The sequence below is a fragment of the Haemaphysalis longicornis genome, unplaced genomic scaffold (genome assembly GCF_048455015.1).
Source record: "Haemaphysalis longicornis isolate Haplotype H1 unplaced genomic scaffold, Haemaphysalis longicornis Haplotype H1 scaffold_3, whole genome shotgun sequence".
Taxonomy (NCBI): Eukaryota; Metazoa; Arthropoda; class Arachnida; order Ixodida; family Ixodidae; genus Haemaphysalis; species Haemaphysalis longicornis.
In genome coordinates this window covers 15066093-15091558 of record NW_027526335.1, presented here as the reverse complement: position 1 = coordinate 15091558, position 25466 = coordinate 15066093, and the positions used below count along the sequence as shown (strand labels likewise).

At 45.3% G+C, this 25466-nt stretch overlaps 1 protein-coding gene across 4 annotated transcripts; it reads left to right on the top strand.

Annotated features, from left to right (window-relative positions):
* Nucleotides 1-336: 336 nt before the first annotated feature.
* On the top strand, nucleotides 337-23925 carry LOC144173994 (uncharacterized). Of its 4 annotated transcripts, XM_077702390.1 has the most exons (15): nucleotides 337-497; nucleotides 1567-1655; nucleotides 1731-1883; nucleotides 2717-2849; nucleotides 5470-5552; nucleotides 6418-6478; nucleotides 7448-7591; nucleotides 8010-8030; nucleotides 8098-8178; nucleotides 8251-8319; nucleotides 12013-12176; nucleotides 15395-15505; nucleotides 19120-19239; nucleotides 19761-19817; nucleotides 20920-23925. In XM_077702390.1, the coding sequence occupies exons 1-15, from the start codon at nucleotides 360-362 to the stop codon at nucleotides 21170-21172; spliced, it is 1677 nt and encodes a 558-aa protein (XP_077558516.1). In that variant the 5' UTR covers nucleotides 337-359; the 3' UTR covers nucleotides 21173-23925. The 4 variants fall into 4 exon arrangements, with proteins under 4 accessions (XP_077558516.1, XP_077558517.1, XP_077558518.1 ...); XM_077702391.1 differs by lacking the exon at nucleotides 8010-8030; XM_077702392.1 differs by lacking the exon at nucleotides 15395-15505.
* Nucleotides 23926-25466: the final 1541 nt, after the last annotated feature.

The window sequence follows — 25466 nt, the reverse complement described above, 5'->3', positions numbered from 1 at the left end:
AGTTTTCAGCGGCGTATGGGCATAAAATTGAGCTCTTCACTTGCCCTGTGATTCAGGGGGAGCTCACGCACTCTCGCCTCAGCCTTTTGGCGTTTCGCATTGTTGGCTGCGCCTCTCCGCGCCTCGCAGCTTCTGTAGCACTGCACGAAATAAGGGAGAGGGTTGACGCTAGGATGTTTCCAGGAGGCGCATAGATATCACTGAAGAAAACTCGCGCCATCCGCGTAGTGGCTTACACGCGAGGAATAACGCTACAGCGTCGCATAACGAACCGTAGAAAAGATATCGCTTTTCACCGATGGTCCCCCGGGTGCTGCAGTAGGCTCGGTTCTTACTCGCGTTCTGTGACATAGCGAGTGATGTTGCGCGTGGGAATCCCTCTTGAGGACGCGAAATTAATCACCGCGTTTCGCGTGACAGCTGCGTCGTTCGCACTCGGCGGCATCGAGGAGCACGTGGCGGGAGCAGAGGCAAGCGTGGCCGGCAAGACATCCAAGGTGCGTGTAACTCAGTTACATAGCCTTCAACAAGCGGACAGAGCCCCCCGAACTCCCCGGGGAATCTTTAACTGCGCCAAACGTGCATGAAGTATATCGATGCCAAATGTGCTTGGTGCAAAATAATGCATTTAAGCTCATTATCACGTTGGAAAAAATATTTGAGCGTCCATGTTCAAGGTCTGCTTTTTCATTTGGAAACTACCTAAAACTGCGATATAAGAACGCGTGCACCCACGGAACGGACGCAATAAGTCGAGGCAATGAAATAACATTGCGCTGAACAAGCGGTATACGAACGCGCACACGCGCGCACACAGTGAAGCTGAAATTGATTACGCGGTTTAACCCGCCGAAAATACACAGGTTATGAGGCGCGCCGTAGTCGAGGGCTCCGGATAAATTTTGGCCGCATGGGGACCTCTAACATGCGCCGAAACAAACGCGCGGGCGTTCTTGCTTTTCGCCTCCATCAGAAAACGGCCCTGCGGCTGGGAATCGAACCCGCGTCATTGGGCTCAGCAATGAAGCTGAAATTAGGCTATTTATAGCCCGTTTAACCTGTAAAACGTCGGCGAGAACAAACAAAAAATACATTAACCTTGAGTTGAGATTGTCTTTTCTTGCTAGCTTAATACTGATTAGAAAATATTGACGTAATTAGGGTAGTTGGTGCCGTGGGCGCATAGTGTTTCCTATCTGGCCAAAAATTACAGGTAATGTGATAAACGCTTCAGACTTCCGCTTAATAGCTGAGTAATGAACTGCAGTGATCTAACCGGAAAACACAGCTACTAAGAAGAATTGGATAATTTATTTCTTCTGGCACTGCGATGCAATTAAAGAGTATTCGGTGATGTGAATTTCCTTTGTACCGCAATAACATTACGGATAGGTCAAGAAAAAACTGCGCAGAAAACGTGAACAAAAAAAGGCGACTTGACACACAGGGCGAAGTGTGGGTCTACGCCTTCTTTCATCCACGTTTTTCTACTTATTCTTCGAATAGGTCCTCTTTCTTTACTGTTCATGTATCAGAGTTCGCCTTTACCTCTTCGCACGACTGCAGGTGCGCACGATAATCGGAAGTGCCCAGAATTTCTTTCCTGGCTACACGCTCCAGGAGCGAGACTCATTCCAGGCGGCGGCAAACCGTCAGTAAGTCCGTCTGATCTGGACCTGTTGGCACTGTCGCTATAACATCCCGTTGATTTCATCACGCTTTGTTTGCAGGTTCATCATGAACTTTATGTGTGGCGCCATCGTCTTGGCGATGGACCTATCGCTGCTCTTCGTTCTCGCCGTGGCTGCATCCACCCACGATCCCCACGTTGCGCCCACGAAGCGGGGCAAGGCCTCCGAGTATGCCGGCCGAGCGCTTTTCGTGTGAGTGCTTTTGTAGGCGTGGAGCCAGTCTACCCTTGCATTAGCTGTCTTTCCTTTGGAGAGCACCAACGACGTCACTATGTCACACGGAGTTGCGCGATATTTTTGAATTCCTCCTAGAGCTCTTGTGTACCGGCCTGACATTGCTACCGTTGGAAGTACCTGCGTGATAGGTTTAAATCACTAGTATGTTTCTTATACATGTGCTAAAGGGAAACTTTCAGTTACGTTTACTACTTACAAGTGCGCTTAATGCACAGACAATGCGCCACTCGATAAACACTGCCTTCGAAGGCTTTCGGAAGTCTTTCACAACGGCCCTGCAGCACAGGTGTTAGTCGACGCTAGCTAAATGTAATTTTAGTCCGCCAGCCCTTGTTGGCTCGTGGGTACCGAAACCAGTTAAAATCAGTGGTACGAAAGCAGCTACAACGAAGTTTTCGCATTTCGGACGCCAACACACGAATGCGCTTCCGTCGACGTATGTACAGGGGGGAGAAGCCGTAGTCGAGACAAGCTATTTGTTGGCCACGGCCACAGCTTCCCGAAGTGAAGATGGAAATGAGGATTTTATTTCGTTTCTTTTGAACTCCACAACGCTGCTCATTGTGTATATTCATTGAAATTGCCTTTTAAACAAAACTTTCTACCTAAAATTAAATATTCCGCTCCTACACGTAATGTCGCAGTTATTTTTGGGGCCCGGGAAAACCGGCGTTAAAGTGAGAAGGTGTGCCACGTGCGTGCGATAGCGATATAACAGCACAATTATCATGTTTGCATTTCTGTATGTCTTTCGCAAGCTTATCTTCTTTTGTTTTCTTTCTACGAAGGTCGGCACTGTGCACCCTACCGGTCTCAGCGTTCCTTGCGGCGATCGCAGCATATGTGATGAAACTAAGCGTCTCCTCTGGCGCGTTCATCTGCGACCCGTTCTTCCAAAGAAGACCGAGCATTTTGGACGAGGTATGTTGCACCCAAGTCCTTTCAAATGTTGCGCGCCGGGGTGAAGGAACGTACCAGATTGAATGTGGTGCGATCATCATCATAATCATCGTCATCATCATCATCATATTTAGGTTCACTGCAGGACGACGGCCTCCCCCATTGACCTCCACCCGCTTCTGTCCTGAGCTGGCCGAGTCAATTCTTCGCCTCCGAATTTTCTTTTATCTCATCATCGAGTTAATGGCCTTCCCCTTCTTCTAGTCCCGTCTCTGGGTGTCTATTATGTTGCCCCTGGGGTCCACCTGTTTTTCCGTTCGTCGTACCACAAGGCCCGCCCACGTCCATTTCTTTTTCTTAACCTGAACCATGATATCCTCCCTCCTCCGGGTATGCTCCCTAATCCAAGTTGCTCGTTTTCTGTCCCTAAGGCTTACTCGTAACACTATTCGTTGCATGGAACGTTGGGCGGACCTAAGTTTGCTTTCTAATTGTTTAGTAAGGGGCCACGTTTCCGCTTCATATGTCATCACCGGCAGGAAGCATTTCTTTCTAGCCCTTTCAGCCCTGATTTTTTAATTTCAAGCAAAACAGTGTTTTCTGTGAGTTTTCCTAAATTTTATGGTCCCATAAGCCCAAAAACAAAAAATAGAGATGGAAGTAAAAGTATTCACCGATGTATAATGAGGTAATTAATTAAGACATCTGGCAATTAAAAAATATGTTGAGTAATGACATAACTTTTGCACATTTTTTTAAACGTTATGATGAACGTTATGACTACATGAACATACAAAAAGAATAATCAGCATCGGAGTTCAGGTATTTATAGATTTACAAGATTCGGAATAAAACTAAGACACATTTTTTTCAGCCTCAGTCATAATTTCGACTTCAGCGGAGCTTTTTCTTTTTTGTAGCGGGTGGCTCCAATAAAAAGAAACAACAGTGATATCTATCGCAAAAGGCATCATTGAAGGACAATTCCCCCAAAACTGCCAGTTTTGGTTTCGTTCTCTATGCGCTGGAGGAGCTTTTATGTGATGGCGTCAATTGACAGCACCAGGGCCGAAAGGGCTAAGGATGGAGGTAGCTTCCTCTTAGTTGCGAGTGCTTGCCGAAAGCACCTGACCTGATTCGTATTCTGGGCCGGATTTCTTTCTCGTGGTCGGGATCAGCAGCTTATAGTTGTGTACCCCTTGACAGAAACAGCATTAAACTGAAAACCATCCTTGAGAAGTGCGATACGACTATTTGTAAGACGACGAGGTAAAAGGGGGTGCAAAGTTCCCCCGACTACCTCCCTAGAATTTTGCCGCGAAATAAAGATGTTTCCGTAATAAATCACATCTAAAATCTTCCAACGTGGCATGCTCACACCCCGAACATTTTTACATGATTGGTGCCAGGACATTCAACACAATATAAAACGTATCAATTAAAATCATGGAAGCAAGGTCTGCAGGCGCACACACGCCAAGCTAATGTATTTTTGGGAACAAGCGCTGCTTCTGCTGCAAGGAACCCGGAATGCCAGTTATGTTATGGCATTGCGGTGAAGCTATATAGGCGGCATTGTATAGACAGTCTGATACAGGATGTAACTTTCTGACACCTGTTGTAGGTTGACATAGGGGAACTTTAAGCTGTTGAGGTTTTGCATTGCAATAAGTTTCGTAAGATGCGATTTCCTTTTGTAGGAGACTGGAGACCCAAATTTGCAAATGTCATGTGCGCTGCCCAAAGGAAATAAACGTTCACTTAGATTTTTTTTAGTATGTTCATTTAATGTTGTCGGGATGGTAAATTGAAACTCTTGCAGGCAAGGTGCCATAAACCCTGTACAGCGCAAATAACACACTAAGTAATAGCCTTCCATCCGGTTGAAAAATCTCTGCATAGAGAAAGGCTACATAGGGCGTAAAAATTCCCCCTCCCCTCAAATTAAAAATAGGGAGACAAAACTCTCCATGAGCACAGTGTACTTGAGTGCGTCTTCTTTGGCGGTCTACAAACTTGGCGGCTTAAAAAACATTTCAAAAGAAAACAAAAACACGTAAGCCAACCCGAAGAGCTAAGGAACGAAGCTTGAAAGGAATAACGGTTAGGGATGCGAACATGTGCATCAGGAAGCAAACTCAGGTCGAATATGTCATAGTTAAGATTAAGAGAAAGAAATGCAGTTGGGCTGAGGACGTAATGCGACAAAATGACGACCGGTGAACCAGCAAGGTAACGGAATGACAACCGAGAGACGAGACTGGACAAAGAAGACCATTAACTAAATAAAGCAACGAAATAACATTTCGCCGCAAAGAGTGTACTCGTGCAGTGCAGTACAGGAGTTGTTTGGGAAGCTATTGGAGAGGCCTTTTTTTCTGCAGATGACTTAAATATGATGATGATGTCGATGGCGATAACAGCTAGAAAGTAGAAGCAGAAAGTTTTGTTAAATGTGGTCTTGAATTCTCTGTAATGTAACAAAAACCAGCTTCTGGTAACATTTCGAAGAAAGCGCCAAATTGAGACGCAGATTTTGTATGATTATGTTCCATTCCGCATGTTTTACAGTATTTTATAGAAAATGGCGTGTAATGGGGCTGCTTACTTTCTTTATTATTGTATTTTTTTTTTGTTTCAGACATTTTTTCCCCACAGGAGGTCAGCGATCGACCCCATGGTTGACCCTATTCTTGACTACATCACGTCACCTAGCCTATTCCAGTGAGTATACGTCTCCCGCACTAACATATCTGTGGTCAGTTTATCGGCTATTGTTGTACGCAGTGACGGGTGATATCTAATGTATACTGATCCCGACTTAACTGCCCTGTTATAGAGGCGGCAAACAGAAGACATGTCGTGACATTCACTCTAGCATTCTGCAATCAAATTATACTGAAATTGTAGAAATAAAATGTTTCTATTAAACTCGGTGGGGATTGCAAACCGTACGTTTGAATGTCTGAACTACGTTGTAAAGTAAATTTAAGAGCCTTTTTGAAAATTTGGTGATCGTGGTTTACGGTACGTAAATGCAAATAAAAAAAGTTTTAGAAGGCAGCTAGGGCTTCATTCCAACTTTCTTTCCTCCAAGAGCCTCTAAGTGGAGTCAATCAGGCAATAAAGAACTAAATCTGGTCTCTCCAAGAGGAGCGCGAGACTTAGTCTCTAACATGTTCGCGATGTATGTGCCCGTGCCGCGCGTTCGTGTTTCATTAGTTCTGCCTTTCTAGATTAAACTCTCTCTCTGTGTCCCTTTCTGTATACGACTTCCCGTAATCTGAGTTCGGCTAATTCTTCACATTGGGGTGTAAAGGTATACATTTTAGTTTGATTAGTTATGTTTTTCGCTTAATTCGACTAGATTTTTTGGGTCCTCCCGGGGTTAAATTAACTCTTGTCGATCGTATATTTGTCTCGACCGTATATTTGCTTTCGTACAGAAGCTTGGCTGCCTGGGAGCGCGAAATTCTCCTGAACATTTGACGAGGGTTGTGTGAGATTCGTCAGTGTTTAGGGAAGCTTGAACAAGCTTTCATTATGACGTCTGGTTTCAACTGCGCCCATGCGCGCGATTTGTTTCCAGGACGTGCTCTAACAGCTTCGGAGGCTTCTTAGTCGGCGACATTGACGTCTTGGCCAACTCGGTGCGTAATATGCTTCACGGTTCACAAGTGTGGTCAGGTTACACAGGAGCATCAAGTTTTCATTCTTGGTTCGGTTCGGTCTCTGGCTTGCTTCCTGTGAACGCCGGTTCACATGCGTTCCTTACTGCCCATATTACAGGGCAGTTAGTGCTGCTTCATTGGGTACTTCTGGGATGCCGCGTGTACGATTCGTAGTCACCCCTTATCAACACAGTGAAATCAAAACTCAGCTCGCTTTGTTCAGCGATGTGTACAATGATGTACAACTGCACCAGAAATCACGCGCTGCGGGAGTTGTGCTTCAGCATAGGGCGCAAACAGCTGCAGCGCCCCCCCCCCCCCCCCTCTCTTCATTTTCGCTCTGCCTCCTCCTCTCGCTCCAGGAATTTTCCCGTCAGACCCCCTGCATTTTCTCTCTTAAAAAATCATATCCGAATACCTATTAGCATCTTTCACTGGAAAAAGTTTTCAGCACCCTTCATGACGAATTATGAAGGCAGGCACCAGAAATCATTTTGCCATAGTTGATGGAGGCGAAAAGCAAAAACGCCCGTGTGTACGAGATTTCGGGGCACGTTAAAGATTCCCAGGTGGTCAAAATTAATCAGGAGCCCTCCACTACGGCGCCCCTGATCGCCTGCGTTGCGCCGGCGCGTTAAACCCTACAATCAATCAATTTTGCCATAGTGGTCAGGGCTGGGCGCATGAGGGGTACGTGACGGACTCCAGGTAACACAACACAACCCAACATATCCCAAAAAAGGCGCAACGATTTTTTTTGTCTTCATTGCATGGTTTCTGCGATGCTTGGTTGGATCATTCTAATCATCAAGCTCTGTTACCATCAGGGGCTGCGCTATTTAACTCTGGCCTGTATACAAATACGTTTTACGTCTTCTACCTGTAAGGATTTTGGTTTAAAATTCGTCGATGCCGTCCCCTGATACGCATTTATTACGACATTTTCAGGACGTCGCTGGCATAATGAAGCTTTTCGTTAAAAACATCACCAAGATTGACTTCAAACACAGCGACGCAAGCTTACGGGCGTACTATACAAAGACTGTGAATTTCGACAGGAAATTGTCAACTACTCAAGCAAGCATTTCCGTGGTATGTAATTTTTTGGGGCTTTGTGTGTGAACCTGAACATTAGCTGTGGAGTTCACGAAATGAAGTTTTACTTAGTTTAGGCCCTGATATAGGATGATAAGCTGTTATATTGGCGGCGTGTAAAACAGGTTGTGTTGAATGGAGGCGCTGGAGGACGACACATGTGATACATCGAATAAATATGCATCAGAATATTACTAGTTTCTGTTCTGAAATGAGCACCATAATGTATATTTAGTCGCGTAGGCATTGTTTTAGGTTAACGTGCTTGTAGATTCTAGCACTAGTGTTGTTAGCCGGGTGAATTCTGTCTTCTGTGCTTTTGTTTTAGTCTGTCACGTAGAGCTATACGTGAAATAGTTTGTATGTATCTGCATTGGGAGTGATACACCATTCTTTTGTCTATTTCGATGCCCAGGCCACTGTACCGAGAATAAGAGTAAGTTCAGACTTTATTTTTGAGTTGGTAGCCAACATAATTACTTTTGCTTTCACAATTTTTACAGAGTAGTATAAAGACTATCCAAGACATGATTTCTCTGGGCAGTGCTCATATCTCTGAACAAATCACCGTCCAAGTCGCAAAGGTATAACACATCAAGGAAAAAGTGCCCTTCTCGTTTAGGTGTTCTATAATCTGATGGTGGGATTTGTTGCAGGCCTTGAGGCTCATCGCTGAAAGGCACACCAATTCCGTGAGCGTCGCGGTGCGGGGAATCAAAGACAAGGTAGTATAAATATTTTTTTTAGACGTTTGTATCGAGTTAAAACACCTATATTACGCACTGTACCCATTTGCTCGGTTTTCATGATATAAAAATCCTCACTGGCCCTTAGAAGCGAACCGGAAAGACATTGTATGCAACAGCGTACGTTTAATTAACTAATAGATTCCTGTGGGAATCTATTCGTACATTATGTCTTGTACCTGGTTGGTCATGTCTTGGAAACCTGATCTTGTGGCTGACCGTGGAAGATACAAGCTCTGCAGTGCCGTAAGAAAATGCTTTAGCGTTCTAGAAGAAGAGTTTGGTTTCTTTACATTTTAGTCAACAGTTCAGGTGTCCTATGATAAAAGGTCCTCGTTAATTACTCCCAGTTATAGGCGGAAACACAGCAATTGTTCGCTATGCAGCATAGCTCAAATGGAAGAAACTTCAAGGCTAAAAAAGTTATTCGCAAAATAAAAGCCAGACAGGGACAAGTAGAAAGTTTTGTTTAACTAAATCTTCAGTTCAGATAAAGGTCGTTCAAGAGCAGAACGGTCCTATCGCAGCGAATTGCCATAAATACGCGTATTGCGCAGTTCTACTCAAATATACCGCGCGAAACTTCGATCCGTAGTCCTCGAAGGCATGTGCTGCCATCGCATGGTGAGAGCGGACGGTGCTAAGTCTGCGCTGAAAGGATGCCACGACACCAGGAGGCACCCCCTTCCCGCACTCTATAGCACTCTACACTCTTGACAGAAACGTATACGACGGCGAACTCTCTGAGGAACAAAGAAAATTTACGCAAGTCCTCAAGCCCCGTAAAAGGATGTGTTTAAAACTAGCGCTTGAGTCGGGCATGGCAGGGGCAAATGCTCGGCAACAAAGTGGATTTATGTATATTTGAGCCAGTTTATTGGGTTCATAACCTGGAAATCAGCGTATCGAGGAAAAGAAAATACAACAAACTTCATTACAACGAAGTAATACTCGTTATACTTGGTATTTCAAAATAAGCGGGGGTGACTTGAATGCATATGTATTAGTTGGTAATTAGTGTAAAGTGCTTCGTTGTAACGAGGGCTAATAGTATATTCAATGGTATACAGTATAGATTGGTAATAATATATTTTATTCCTCCAGGTCGTTTCCTCGGTAAAAGACTGTCCTGGTCTTCAGCAAATATACGATGCTGGAGTCTCCTTTCTTTGTAATCGTGTTGTATTTAGCATGGTAAGGGGACCATTTTTCTACATTTTGTTGCTGCAAAAACTGCATAAATTGTATATATTTTGTACCTGACATCTACTAAAGATGGAAAGGCACATGGAAGGGACCAGTGGGTAGGCCAGTTGCCACACCGATGAAAGAAGTTGCCTATGAACTTAACATGATAAAGCGCCTAAAGTAAAAAAAATCTGTGCTGAAGGCGGAACTACCATTATAAAGTACATGAAATTGAGAAAGGAAAGGAAACTGTGCTTAAAAACTGTCAACTTTCATCTAGCCCAGCGCTCTACTTTGGTTAATTTACTGCTTTCCATTTCGCAATCTGAAATATTTTGCGCAATAATTGACCAGTAGATTTTTTTAAGAAACAAAAAACAAGTTCATAAGGCCTATGTTTGACAAATTTCGCAGATGTCATTACTTGTTCTGATACTTCTGTGCAAGAGATAACTTATATGAGCCACCTACCTGCGGATGAGTTGGGAGCTCAAAGTTTACGTTGTATGAAAGCAGACGCGAACAACTCCAACTCTCTGCTTTAAAAGGCTGCCTGCGTTATGCATTCGTACAACCAAAACTACTTTCGTTCAAAGCATGCTCTGACAGGACATTCCGAGCAAACTTGTACAACGAACATGGCATTGAAAAGAGTGCTTTATACAAAAACCATATAACGCGAGTTCCTACAGCTAAAGCATCTTTGGCATGGCTGCTTGCAATGCAACGGAATTCTTTCGAGACTGAGCTCAACTGAAACAGTAGAGCCTTTTATATCGGCTGAAGATGAAACGGGGCTTTGCTGTGATCTTGTTCCTCTTATGTAGCCTGCATCACAAACTGGCGAACTTGAAGCAAAATGGTAATTTCATTTATTCATTTATTCGGAGTATTTATTGGCCACCATATACACTGTTACATACATACGAGATTCTTGAAGCACTGCTATCCGCTGCCGAGATGCTTAGAGATCCCTAGCCACGCGAACCGAGAACGATAGCTTGTTTACGTTCAGTAGGAGATTTACGTAGCAGTGGCCATATTGCTTTCAACTTCTCTAGTCGACTGCATTGCTCTGAAACACAAAACCAGCGTTTCTACACTTGACATTATATACAAGGTCCTCTGAAAGCTGTTTAAGGAACGCTGAGAGCGTTTGGTGGCGTCAGGATGACGTGTCCTGAGACAAGTGCCCCATGTGTTTTGGTGCCACCCGCGTGAACATGTTTCAGGTTCGTTCGCGTCTATGTCTCATGAGAAAATTTCTCGGTAGGCGTAAATGCTAGAAGTGGCTGCATGGAGGGACGCAGCAGGTGCATTGAAAGTATTATACCTGCAGATGCCCTGGCTTCTGAATATTTGACACCATAGCGTACGCAAGCTTCTATCGCCCGCAATATTTTGTGGTTGCTCCGACGGATTTGGTATTTTAAGTTGAAAAAAAAACAACAAATCCTGTAGTACTGAAGGCAGATGACAGCATTTACCGAAGAGTCGGGATTTCTAGTAAACTGTGCGAAAGAGATCGGATGTAGCTAGTATGGGCTAGCCAAAATATAGACGAAAGACTCTGGTAAGGATCCGTAGCTTCTGGATTCCATACAATGTTGTCCGCAGACAGCGCTTTAATAGAATAACCCAGTTAAGTTTCTTATAAGCGCACGTGAATATAAAAGCTCCATTTAAATTTATATTGCGGAAACATCAGCTGTATTGTCATCGGCATTTCAGCCTTGCCTTACTTCGTACCATGGCAAAGTAATCCACTGATGATACACTCCTTCTGATGCTTAGGCAACAAGGGCAATGCATTCATCACCTTTATTTAGCGAAATATTTTTAAATACTGCGTTCGTATACGTACAATTGTTTTTAATTGTTTTTTTACAGTCTGTGCTAGTGCCATTTTTTTATTTGCATTAGTGCAGTACTTCTTATGGAGGCGCCAACGAGAACCTTTCATATACAGCGCATAGAGTTTTTTTGCTGTGGAGAAAATGTTACTTTTAACCATTTCCGCTCTGTACTGTGTAGATGCTCAACAATTCATTTTTTGCACTTATTTTCCCCGAGTTGTTCGTTTTTGCTTTTCTGAACTCTCTACCGCATTGGCTCTGGCCACTTCGCACATAGCGTCTAATTTTAAGTTCATATATAATAATAAATACCCGACTTCTACAATATACGCTCGTTGAACGAACATCTTTATCTGAACTGCTGTTTCTGTTTCTCGCTGATCGTTATTTTGTATTTTGGGGGCTAAACTCACTGAAAATGCACCTGGGCTATGAATTGCGCCGTAGTGGATGGCTCAGGATTATTTTGGACCACATGGAGATGTTTAATGTGCGCCGAAATCTCGACACACGGGCGTCCTTTGCTTTTACCCTCAATCTGGAAAGCGCTTCTGTTTTTAGCAACTCTGCTGGTTAGTACAGTGACGAACGTTGGCATTTTTTCTGGCCTTCAACAACGTGTCCGCAGAATGGCCTGTGGGTCGTCCTTATGGTGATCGCCTCATTGTTCAACGTGGCCTGCTACGCGTCCGTGCGCCTGTCCAAGTACTTTCTCACGATGGACAAGGTGGAGTTCGAGGATCCCGGCGCCAAGCTCGAGTCGGAGCAAGCAGGGGACGTCGAACGCGGAACGTAAGTGGACGGGCTAAAGTGTGCCAGACGTGTCATACACTTAGCATTGAAGTCAACAGCCGGCCCGGCATTTTATGTTGGGATTGATTTGGCATTCAGCTGTACGAGCAGAGTAAGAACGACGCCTTATTTTTTAAGGGGCCATGCAAACAAAATACAAGTTTGTTTTATTCCAAAGATTTCGCGTTTTATAATGCTCCCAGTGCTTGCGGGGAAGCAAACGATGCTGTATTCAATGAGAAATTATTCAATTTAAGTTAAATTTTTGATTCTCCCGTCAAATCCTGTGTTTTCGGGACGTCTGCAATGACATCACAGGAACCGCTCTGCAGCCGATTGCGAAGCTTTGTTTGCCGTCAGTTAACCTAGATGGCGCCACCATACGGCGGCGGGCCGTTTTGTGCCTTTGCTTTGTTTTTAACTATTTGTACCTGTCTGTTTTTTTTTTTTCAGGTAGAAAACCGCTTCGTGAAACATAGTGTTCGCTCGACAAATACGGTTACGTAAGACACTGTAGCTTACTCCAATCGGCCATTGTGGTCCGAGACAAGCGCCGCAGTGCTGTGCAGCTAAAACAAGCATAGTGCGCGCAGACCAACAGCAGTACGCATCAGTACTTCTATGTTTACGTGTACTTTCGTGACTTCCGCTGTTTACCCCACCATTATTACTGCTATAGAAAGAATGTGTCATAAACTTAAGAAGCTGTTTCGGCAAGCTTATGAGCCCGGCCTAATTTGCGTTTGCTTTTGCCGGCCTCAGCCAATCGCACAGCTGGGCATATATGACATCATAGGTTCTGCTGCGGGAAATGAGCGAGTGGGCGCATGGCCAATCACGATTTTTTCTAATTATATAGCTCATTTGAGCGAAGTTTACGTTAAAAGTGGTGTCAGTATGATTCTAATGAGGCAATCGTTTGAATGAACCAAATTTGTGTTTTGCCTGCATGGCCCCTTTGAGGCAAGCTTGAAGTGCCAGCAATCACCTGTTCGATCTGCCCTACTGCAAGCTACGGCATTTAACTGAGCCGCTTTGACTTGCGCAAGAAGCACCTTGCCAGCCTTTTCTGGAAGCCGATAAAGTAGCACGTGGCAAAAGGCAAACCAAGAATCCCTGCTCAGAAAGGATGCAGGGTTTGTGCTAAATGCCAGTATCGTTGGAAAGCGCATAAATAAGCGGAACCATTTACAAAAAAAAAAAAAAAACATTCTGAATGCCCGAATTGCATCGTAGCACACATGAGCACGCTTCCAAGAAGCGTACAACGGGGAAAACTTGAGAGACACGACGTTCCTCTCCGTCGTAGCTTACCAAAATGCCTGAAAATTACGCATGGGCAACAACAGGGATCGAAGAAGGGAGCAACCACGTAGGATGCCCTCGAAGGAAAGCTACGACGTCTACTGATTTGTAGCTTACGTCACCCGCGCCCGTCATTGAAAGCACCGACAACACCCTGCCCATACCTTGTCAAGCGGCGATAGAGCTCTGTTAATGGCGGACTGATTCGCCGAAGGTAATACAGGGGGATTCACGAAACCCACAAAGATATTCGGGGATAGACGCAAGCGATTGTCGAAGCAGCCGGCACAGCAGATGGGCGTCTGCTTCCTTTTGTTCCAATTCACTTTAGCAGATAACAATCAAGTAGGCAAATAGCAGAGGGCTGTACTTAGTTTAAATGTGCGTAGTATTCGAATCTACATTGGTTGGAGTGACGTTTAATACTGCATACGTGATTTGCATAAATAACTTTAATCGCACTTGTAGTTTTCTACATGAACCTGTCTATACTTGGAACAATTTCACTTTACTTACGGATGGCAGAAAGCCCTAAATGTGTACATAAGGTGGTGGCAACACGTTGCAAGCTCATAATACGCACTAGTGATTGCAATAAACGAATCCAGCGAATGGGACAGAAAGCACAAGTCAATAAACCAATTCAAAGCACATTTAGAACGCAAGTTGGGTAATGACTCCATTTGCGAAACGTCGATTGCAATGCAAAAAAGGAATTTAGCTTTTTTAGCAGTCAACATAATAGTGCATGGTCTGTGTCATGTGGTATCAATGGTCTAGACCGGGACGTGTTTGTGTGACACAGGTGGTAACCTGTGTCACACAAACTCTGGTTACTACATTTTGAAGATGTGGTAACCAAAACGGCACACTCTTGCGTAATTTTATGGTAAGGTTTTTGCAATCAGATATGTGTTCAAAGTAAGGGCCTGTCCGATTTGCTTCGTTTCTACCAGCTGTAGCCACACTGAGATTGTCATAGCTACTCCGCACGGCGATTGTCGTTTGCATCCGATTATTACTTTTGTACTAAAAATGCATTTCGGCCACACATGGCCAAAATTACCCACGGCAAGATTCCCTGAAACTGAACGAACGTCACAAAACCAAACGCAGTTCGTAAAACAGAAATATTGCAGCGATTAAATGTGCCTATCGAATACTTAAATGAGGGTAAAATGATTACAAATATTTATTTTTGATATATGGTCGCAACCTAATACGGCCGTTGTTCGTTTGTGACAGCACCAACTACGGTCAACAATGGCAACGATAATATGTAATATTAATTAACACTCAATTGTAAAAAAGAAACCCTTTGCCACAATTTTATTAGGGTATTTGTCAAATCGTTCATTTTGTTTTGTCATCCTTGCCCTACAGTTCGCGCACAACTTTCTAAATTCTCCTCGCTTGTTCCGTCTCTTTAGGTCATCGTTCTTTGTCCGTCGTTGAATATATGCGTGCGAGTGACCGTTAATCGGTGTTTATAATAACTTTCGCGTCGTGGCGAAGAGCGTCTGATGAATAACCAAAAAGTAATGATTTAATTTACAAAGCGCTTGTCGGTGTGAAAGCCTTGCTTAATTGCATTTTTAATGTCATTCTAACCCGCACCCGCACTGTTTCTGCGGGAGCGATGCCGGCGTTATTGTTTGCGTTTTGGTGAGAAGAAAACGGGCTTTAATTATCGGATTTGCACGCGTTCAGTGACCCGATTGGAGTTACCGTACGGCGTGTTCGTATGTCGAAGGCAGTTGCTGTATTGATGTCTTTTTTTTTTATCCTTTTTAGCCGCTCTAGAAGGATGTGTCAAGACGTCGTTGCCGGTGCGTGGCCCGAGTTAGTTTGAGCAGGTCGTTTCGCGGGGCTGTTAACTGAATCGCTTCCGCCCCGGTGCTTCTTGGTTTCAGTGGGACGTCGGACAGCGCGTTAGCGGCCAACCGACCGTGCGCGAATGCAGCGCAAGAGCAAGTCGCCGCTGCAGAAGGGAACGAGGGACCCTCCCACGAGGCGCCGAACTGGTACGTCCAGTGCGTCGGTAATGCGCGGAACTACTCCAATCGAATAACCGGCCCCGTTTACCGAAGTGTGTTAGCAAATATAAAAATGTAAACAGGAGAGTGGGGGCTGGGGAACGTTATTCGAGCTGTCGCTGCTCTATAGTGGCGGCAGAAAATTTTGAAACATATTCTCTTAAAAATTGCCGCGGGTGGGCTTGCCCGCAGCACTACAGAACGACCAATCGTCGTTGTCAAATTTGCAAATTTGGTGAATGACGAGCAAAATATAGGTTGTGCGGTGTGACAACAGCGCAGATGCACGCCTTGCGCTGTGGTCAGAGCGCCGATCCGATTTTCTGCTCTAATCGCATGCTAGGGCTCCTCATCCGACAAATTTGCACATTTGGCAACGACGATTGGTTGTTCTGGAGTGCTGGAGTGTTGTGGGGAAGCCCACCTGCGGTGATTTTTAAGAGAGAAAGTCTCAACGCACAGCGTCAGCTAATTTTGTTACGTCCCTTCACGGGTACATTATCTCAAGTTGCACAGGGTACACAGAGGTACGCGCTCTGTTTAGAAGAGCTTATAAATGGAAGCGACGAAAGAGTGGCAAAAGAGTGTGGCATCGTACGTGAAGTATTGTTTCCCAGGCGCCTTTGTTTCTTTTTTTAAATCCTGGGTCCCTTCTATAGTTAATATCGATCGAGATTAAGCCTGAGAAAATTTTCGATTCTAGGCTTGAATTTTACAACAGAAATCCGCAACCGCAGAGGGTGCGTACTCGATTAGATTTGAACTTCGCGTTCCCGGGAGTGGCAAAAAAGTGCTTCTGTTAAGGTGATTTGTGCAGACGGACGTCTTCAGTTGACAAAAAGAACTGCTTGCAAGTGGGCACAAATAAAATTTCTGTTCGTTACACTTATATTTATTTGTGTACCCCTTCTTTTTGTTATTCGGGGAAACAGATATCGCTAAATAAAATTGATTGCTTTTACGGTTTAACGCACCGACACTACACAGGCGGTGAGGCGCGCTGTAATGCCGGGCTCAGGATTAATGTTGACCACCTGGGGATCTTTAACGCGCGCCGAAATCTCGAATACATGGGCGTTTTTGCTTTTCGCCTCCATCAAAAAAGCGGCTGCCGCGGCCGAGACCTAACTAAAACTGAGGCGCTGGACAAAACTCGTGTGGCGGAGACGCCACTAAGGAAAATCGCACAGCGTTCACGTTCTGATGCTTCTATATCCTATAAATTGCTTCCATACAAGTGCAGTGGTGAAAAAACTTAATTTAAGTAAAAATAAATCAACCGCCATTGAGTGCCGCGTAGATGTTCCACCAGTTTAATCAGTTTCCAAATCAGCTGCATTTTACTGAAAAAGAAGTTTATAACTGCATGTTATGGCAATTTCAACTCTTCAGTGAACGTGTTGTTATGCAGAGCTAGGGAGAAGGTTACGTGTAATATGGTTGATTATGTCTAGATGAATTTACTGGGCCCCATCAATCTTTTTACGGGTACGAGCATGCGCACCAGTGTGCACCACCCTCTTCGGAGATGGATTAAAGTGGCGGTGTGTGTTCCTGTCCAATTCTTATTCGCTTGAGAATATATTTTATTGTCACACAGCGAAGAACGCAGCAATGTTGTCAATGAAATTAACTTTTACTGAAGCGAACTTATGCACCGCAATAAACGAGGTGAAAACAAGCGGGGAAGAAGGAATCAACAAAATGACACAGTATAACGTAGACGAATCGAATGCCGCGGCGTTTTCTCTATACCTATTTATCTCGAGTGCTCTCGCTTCAGGTAAAATTGAGATAGATAGTGGAGAGAGAGAGAGAGAGAGAGAGAGAGAATAAACGTTATTGTTATCAAAAGGGTTGAGATGGAGCTATTTCAGCTCAGTCGGTGTGGTTCCTTATTAACACCTTCCCATATGCTTCCCAAGCCTCCTGCCTGGCCCCTGTTGATCAGCCGAAGTTGGTCTTCCAGGGCGGGGCTGGTCAGCAAGATCTCCCATCGCTCATCCTCTATGCTGACGGAGTCAACAAGAATTGGGGGGGACTTGAGTTTTGTGCATTCTCCGATGGTGTGTTTCAGGGTGCCGGGTTTTGAGCATAGGGGACATTCTTTTGCGTATCTAATTGGGAACATGCGGTTCAGGAGTAGAGGGTGTGGGAAAGAGGCTGCCTGTATCTGTCGATATATTGATTGTTCTTCCCTGGATAGTTTATAATGAGGACGGAGAAGGCTTCTTCTGTTCTCCCTGTAATGTTTGATGATTTTTGAATATTTCGTTATTGGGTGCATCCTTTCATCCGTTTCCTCTGTGGCCCGGAGGTTTAAGTCTCGGGCCTGTCGATGGGCGAATTCGTTGCCCTCAATCGAGGAATGCGCAGGGACCCAAATGAGTTCAGCTCTTGTTTCCGGGGGTTTCCCGCTTGTCAGGAGTTTGGCGGCACTTTCTGGGATCCATCCTGTTCTGTATCTGTTGTAGGCTTTCTTCGAGTCCGTGAGAATTGTGGCTGTTCCAGGTTGCGTTAGCGCCGGTGCTATGGCGGCCTCTGCCACTTCATCTGGCTCCGTGGTGTACAATGATGCACAGTTCGCTTTTTCGTTCCTTGTGATCACTACTATAGCTGCTTTGTTGGAGAGTTGAGTTTGGGTAGGGCAGCATCAGTGTAGAGTATTACCTCATGTCTCTTTTCTTTGAACAGTTTGTTAATTGCTTTTACTCTCGCCTCTCTCCTACCCTTATTTTTGTTGGAGTCCATGTTCTTTGGATTGGTTGGTCTCGATTTCTGAAGCCCATTGGTCTGGTAATTGTAGCTCCGTTACGTGCGGCGCTTCTTGCCATCCTATCTTCTTAAGTACAGCCCTTCCTGCTTCCGTTTTGCGGAGGTGAACTTGTTGATTCGAAAGGTGGGCTGCTACTAGCTCGTCCCTCAACATGATGCGTAGAGTCTCGAACAGAAGAAGAGGTATGAAAGAGGACGACACATTACGTCTGGTACAAGCCTTCGTCATATCAAGGATAACATACGCAGCACCGTACCTGCATCTCATAAAGGCAGACACCGTATACCTCGACACTTTAATCAGAAAAGCTGAAGATACATCAAAACTAGTCAACAGCGCGGCTGCTGCGCATGGCAGTCCACAACGCGCTTGACGAGCTAGTAGATAGTGGACGTTTTGGATCAAACAAGAGCACCCTATCGAAGAAGACTGCCGGTGTGGCATACGAAAGAATGGGGAATTTGTGCACATCCTATGAAACCACAAAACACGCGGGGTCAGACGCTGGGAACAAAACTTGAGTAAACAAATAAAAAAGGCATGGTTCGCAGCGATACGTTGTGGGCATTTTTTTTCCGCTTGGGCGTACTTAGATTGAGAAAGTTATAATGCTCGCAGACATAGGGGCGGATGACCATCACTTCTAGATGTTAAATTATATTATGCAAGAATGCCCTTTTGTCGAGCTTTCGGTGCCCGTTAAAGATTCGCAGCAGGTCAGAACTATTCCTGAGCCCTCCACTAGGACGCGTCTCATAACCAAGGCGTAGCATGGACACCTAAAACAACCTGAACTTGAAATTATATTTCGCAAATTTCTGTGCAGCGTCAAAGACGAACCTAGGGAGACACCCGGGCCCATCAGTTCCGTCACGTCCGGGAGGGTAGTTGAAGACGGCTGCGGCGGCGGCGAGCAAGAGATGTTTAACAAGATAAGGCGCACAAGGTAGGTGATGCTTCAGTCAGCTTTCTTCTGCATACTCACAAACGGGCTGTTGAATATGAAGCAATCTGGACTAAACTTTATTGCTCCTGCAAAGGCGGCAGAACACTTTTCCAAAGCACAGGAAAAACACCTGTCCAGAGAAGACAGCGCGAAATCCCAACCACCCGCAAAACTAGGGCGAATGTGTAGCGTGGCGTTCGACCTACTCAACGAGCAGAGAGACTCGTACACAATGTATACTAACACAGTAGTCTTCAATTAGTATCGCAGTCGCAGCCATAATGTTTCCGCCTTTGAAGCATGTAGGGAGACTTAGGTCCTGGAGGAATATTTTTTGATGTGGGGGCAATGAAATGTGTCGTAGTGAATTGGGATTGAGAGCGATGACTGTTTTTCCTGATGTTTGCTGTGGAACGCGTCGCAGCCAATAAGATTAGAGCGTGCGGAGAGCTATAAGAAACACTGTGCCATAAGAAAGACTTATTTACTTTATTATTCCTCTGTATTTCCCTCTTCTCTAGCCCGAAAACTCGGCGTGAGGCTGTGACAAAGGCTGCCTTCGAAGCCTTCCGCTCCATGTAAGTGCCTGCATAAAAAAAAAAAAAAAAAAAAAACGAGCCCACTCACAAGTACGTGTGCGTGTGTGCAGATTTTCTGCTGAGTACACGCGTGTTTAGAGATGTAGGCACAAGGGTTCGTCAAAAAGTTAATTCCAAGAAGAAGGAAAATACGCAGAAACGAAGTCCATTTGTGGCTCGTTGCTTCCTTCATTGCAGTTTCTCCGGTAAGTTCTTCTAGTCACTATGGTAGCATCTGCGGGAGTAGTTAGCACGATAGAACACACGGTCATGCACGCACGCACGCACGCACGCACGCATGCACACACACTTTCTCGACAGGTTCCTGGCCATAACGTAAAAATCCTTTTCACCGGACATTAGTTAATCGAAAAAGGGGGCATTTTCTCAAACGCTATTTCACCAAACGCCGTTTCATCTCAATAAGACTTGTTGTTTTGACGGCGAACGGTTAAAGACAGTCGTTGCTAAAATTTTTTTGTGTGCGTATTGTATGCGTTATGCCTTAGCGTCTTCGTCATGGACGCACGTACATATTTCAGCTTTTTTCAGTTCTTACGCAAGTCGCGCTCATAGCAAGGCATGACACGAAACGTTAAATTAGTTGACGGTGACCTTTGAGGGCGCGTGTCTAATTGGACTCAAAGTTACCTTGGGGACGCATCGCTAGCTTTGCTGAATACTTGCATGAAGTGCCTTATACGAACATGTCCTGAACCCGGTAATTCAAAAAAAGTAATGAAGGAATTAGAGCCAAATATGCTATCTATTTCATTATCATCGCGTTTTCTGGTGGCCGCCGAGACACGTATACTTGCAAATGCAAAATCTGCATAGATCTTTCATTAAATTTGAAGATCAGTGGCGGTTAAACATGCTACATGTAAGACGTGAACGGGCTCTGATTGGCCTAAATTCGACTACAGCGAAGCGTGTTATTCTTACTCTAGGTCTCCTCACTTGGACAGCGAGGATGCAGAGGCAAAGTTACGAATACCGTTTGGGGCACATAATAGCTCGGCCATGGCGGCTAAATCTCAAGAAAGGCTTCCGTATTTAATCTGCCTTACAGTGTCAACCATGCCTCTCGACATTTTTGTAGGAGCGTAAAGTTGCTCGGGTCCAGGACTGTGCCGGGGCCGGTGGCGTCGCAAAATTTGGAGTCAGAGCCGCAGGCACAGCCAGAGCCATCACAGCCAGAAGGAGTGGTGGACAGTGCCGACAGAAGTTCGAGGCGGCTCCCACCGTGTCCGACGGGAAAGGGAGCAGAGTTGGACGCCGTCGAGGCCGTCGTTGTCTCGCCCAAACGCAATACCGTCTGGTTTAGTGAAGAGGTCCTGGAAGCCTACTCCTAGCTGAAAGGGCCAGTGCCTAACAACTGCATCGTTTTGTGCAATGTTTTCTTTCATGTTATCCATTCATTCGTGCGAAATCGCACAATATATGAGCGCTGGTTTCACGCTAAACTAACTGTTCTCGTGGTTGCGGACCTTCGGTTACATCGGGTGGAGGCGATACAAGTCTGTGAAGACAATTTGTTTACAAACCTAATGTAAAAAGTCGGAGAGAAGACATGTAAGAATGCCACTTTATTCCTGTTAACTTCTTGGTTTGTGTCGTGCTTTTTTGGCTGCGTTGTAGCGGGTTGGAGCTGTGACGTCTTGTTTGGTTAATGAACATTAGATAAAATCGCTGCTTGATATATTTTTGTACGTTTAAACAAGCTGCGAGTACACTGCTCTTGCTTTAATTACATCGTCATACGGTCATTTTTAACTAGTTCCTTGTTTAACTATGAGTGAATTACTGTCTGTGACATGTCTCTTAACAAACACTCCTCAGTGAACGGGGAGGAGAGGCTTTATTTTCTTTAAAACTCGTAGCAAAAGAAACGTTTCCCCCCGCACTCATCAGCGAGAGCTCCATTCAGGCAAGTCGGGACTTAAAAGTTACAGGCGACACTTATGCATGCATAAACGTGGTTCGTAATGTGCATACCAGCTTCCCTTACTAGGCAAGGCACCTTTCTTTACTGGCTCCCTAGAGTAATACCAAACGTTTTTTTAAAGCACGTTTCAAGCCTAGTTGAAAGCAAAGTGTGCTCCTTCACTCCTATTGCCGTTTGCTTTCTCCTACAGATTGGCCTTAAGAGCCCGTGAGGCATCGCCAGTTTTGCCCCGCCTTGCCTGCTAGTTCAGCCTGCCGAGAGCACTGGTATCGAAGTCGGTGAGGAGAGCACGCACTATAATGCATCAGGGTGTCCCGAAGACAGAAATAAGCCTTATTGAAGCCAGCATATCTTAAAGAACAAGGTTTATTTCCACAACAGCCGCAACCACCGTTATATCTCGTGAAACATGTGTTCCGAAACTCTTCCTAGCTATTTTTTTAGCGGCGCTGCTCATACCTTCCCGACGTAAGTCGGAACTTAAATGTGTAAGCGGGATCGGGACATCAGGACATCCCCTCTGGATCTTCGCCTGGGGATGCGACGCCTGGAGGCGTCTCCCGCACGCACTAATGACGCCACCGAGTGACGTCAGCCGCGAAACTGTACGAATTGGCGCATGCCACTGAAAACAAATCTAAGATTTCAAGCACTTGGCACCGTGTCTGTGGGAGTCTTGTAAAGCGCCGCTTACTCTACTTTGGTCGTGCGCGATCAAAAATCGTCTCTGCTGCAACCGCTATGTTTAAGGGCTCCGGAGATTTGCAAGTGCGGCTATAGATATTATCTACTAGTGCTAGTTGAAACAGATAGTAGGCTGGATGGGAACCAGTGGGCACTGCACACCGGTCAGGACAGGTCTCAACCCAGAATAATAACCTTGTATTGAACGACCAGCAGCATTTCCCATTTGGCTGCACCCAGAAACCGCATGCTGAGCGTGCATGAACCTTACTTTCATTGTTTAAGACTTTCAACAAGAACAACTTTCATGTTCGCCTAAGAGGTAAAAGAAATCTCAGCACCGAAATGCAGGTGCGCGTTCAGAAAACGAACGGCAGGAATATAAGGCACATCTCACGCGCACGTTGTCTCCTACAGAAGAAGCGCTTGTTGAACACGTGATGGGGACACGTTACGGTTCAACCCCTGTACTATCAGCTGTTAATTCTGGGGGGCGAAAAAAAAGGCTCAAAGTTTTCACTCCCCTTCTCTTCCAAGCCTTCATGCGCACTAAACGTAATGGTAAGAGATCCCGCTCGATAGACGAGCCCACTTTGCGCACAACGCGACCCCGGTCGTCCCATTTACGGGCTTGCGTGGCCCGCTGAATTAGGCTTCACTGGAGGCTGGAGCACCAGCAGGGAGTTTTATGACCTCCCCCTTTTTTTGTAGGCAAGGCAGTTAGGGAATTTAGGGCCGCACTGCTGTTAAAAAGGAAAACGTCAGCATCAACACATCTAAACGCAGCTTAGCAGCAACAAAAATTGTGGGCGGCAGAAAAAAATAGCCTCACCCCGTCTAGGCGGGCGCCCTCCTCCTCCACATTTGTGCGTTAATGTGGCGTGATTTGATTTGCTATTGTGGGCTGCCATTGGTTCGACCACGGGACATTTAGTCTGAAGGACCACGCTCTAAAATTCCAGATTTAAACTTTGCCACTCTATTACTGCTATGGCGTATAGAACTGTTGGACCGGTCACAAGTAGCGTGCAGTGTGGTTTTTAATTGGGTATGTCTTTTGTTATGGCTTTGTCGCTGGCCTATAAAATATTATACTATTACCACCCTGTAATCATTTTCATCGAGCGTGAATGAATGTTTTAATGAGAACCTTGCGCGTAAATGATACTTGAAGAACCAGTTCTCTCGACACATTGGTCCCGTGCATACGCAAAATCGCTCCATTACAAATACAGGTAACGCTGATACTAACAGTGCAGCTGCGCGTAGGTGCTACTTGCGTTTCGTCCTGTGCCAATGGCTGGCTTGCAACACCACCTTATTAATGCAGGGCGGCCACTGTGGTAACGGGCCGGTACTCCATAGCTCTAAGCGGAGTAAAAACAAGTTTAGGTGTTTTCCTTTTTTATGTGCCAATTTGATGGCATGGAAGGCGGTGCGCTTTGGTTAGCCTGAATTAAAGGGACCCCGCAACACTTTCGGTAAACGCTTTCGCTCTTTCCTTCCTGTCTGGAAGCACTGCGAAAGCTACAGTTATCGCCAGCACGGAGCGGTACTGCGTGATTTGCTCGTCTCACCAGATAGGCCTTCCGTTTCTGCTTTGTTTTTGTGGCTTTAGTTTTAAAGTTGCTATCGAGAAGCATTCAGTGCTGCAACTGAAGGAAAACCGGCCAAGAGCCGCTACATGGCCTAGGTGACGTAATTCGGGCCGTCGAAGAACGTCAAGACCGGGAAAAAGAGAAAAATCTGTTGAGCGAGTTTACAAGTTGTCTGATGGGCATAAAGCAGTAATTTCTGCCTGAGGTACTTTGTGACCCTCCAATCTAGATACTGGGTGTGTTGGGTGACTACGTTCTGCAAGCATTTAAGATAAAAAAAAAACGTTGAAAAAATTGTTGCAGGGTTCCTTTAAGCATTCAGTAGGCCGTCCGAAGTTTGCCGTCCACCAGCTAAAAATGGGGGCATGTATCGTGGCATCCCAGTTGAAATTACCGCCCTCAAAACAGGTACGCTAAAGATTGCACAAAATCATTGCTTTGCTTGACCTTACTCACCTCGGCGGTAAAATAATTTTCTTTCTTTTTTTTCGATACTATTTATGGGCACGAAAAGTTTAACGTGCTTTCATCACGAATTTCTATCCGTTCGACGCCATAACGGCACCAAAAGTTCTCCTTATTCGTGCGCAACCCACCGCCAACAGCCGTCTGCACTGTTTTTCCGCTTTATCCATCTCCGGAGACTACGCCCGCTTTGGTGTGTCTCCCCGCAGCATCAACACAAGCGCTCATCGACCCTTCGCAACACTTATGCGGAACTAGGTTGGAACCTTTTTCTGCAAACGTCTCCCTTCCGCAACACCTCTGGAAGGCCTGCAATGGTCGTAGCCCCTAAGGGAGCAAACGAAAAATGAAAACCGTGCGAGGAAAAAAGAAGCAAGAAACCAGTACGTGCTGCTTGTCACAGCGTGGAATGCCTCGCTGTGCCGAGCCACCAGTCGCTTCGCCGTGGACGCCTCTATTGCTTCCAGCAATAGCCTTCAAATAGCCTTCAATAGCCATAGCCTCCAGCAATGGCCTTCAACTTTTCAGGCGGGGGGGAGAGAGAATGTTGGGCGAGGGAGGACACTCCTCAATGAATAATTTTCTAACTTTATAGTAATTATATTAGAAGCAAAATATTAAAGTCGTAATAGAAAATTTCTTTGTGCACTGATCGGGGATGCTCACTAATGATGAAAGGGATGAATATGTACATTGTAGTCACCCCTGCGTTAAGTTTTAGACTGCAGCAACACTGCAAGGGTGACTACGCAGGGTTGACTACAATTTACATATTGATCACTTCTCAGCATTAGTAAACAACCCCAATCAGTGCACAAAGAAATTTTTCATTACGACTTTAATATTTTGCTTCTAATATACATTACTATACGATTATAAAATTCATTGAGGCATGTCCTCCCTTGCCCAACATTCCTCCTCCCCCCAACCCCCTGAAAAGTGGAAGGCCATACC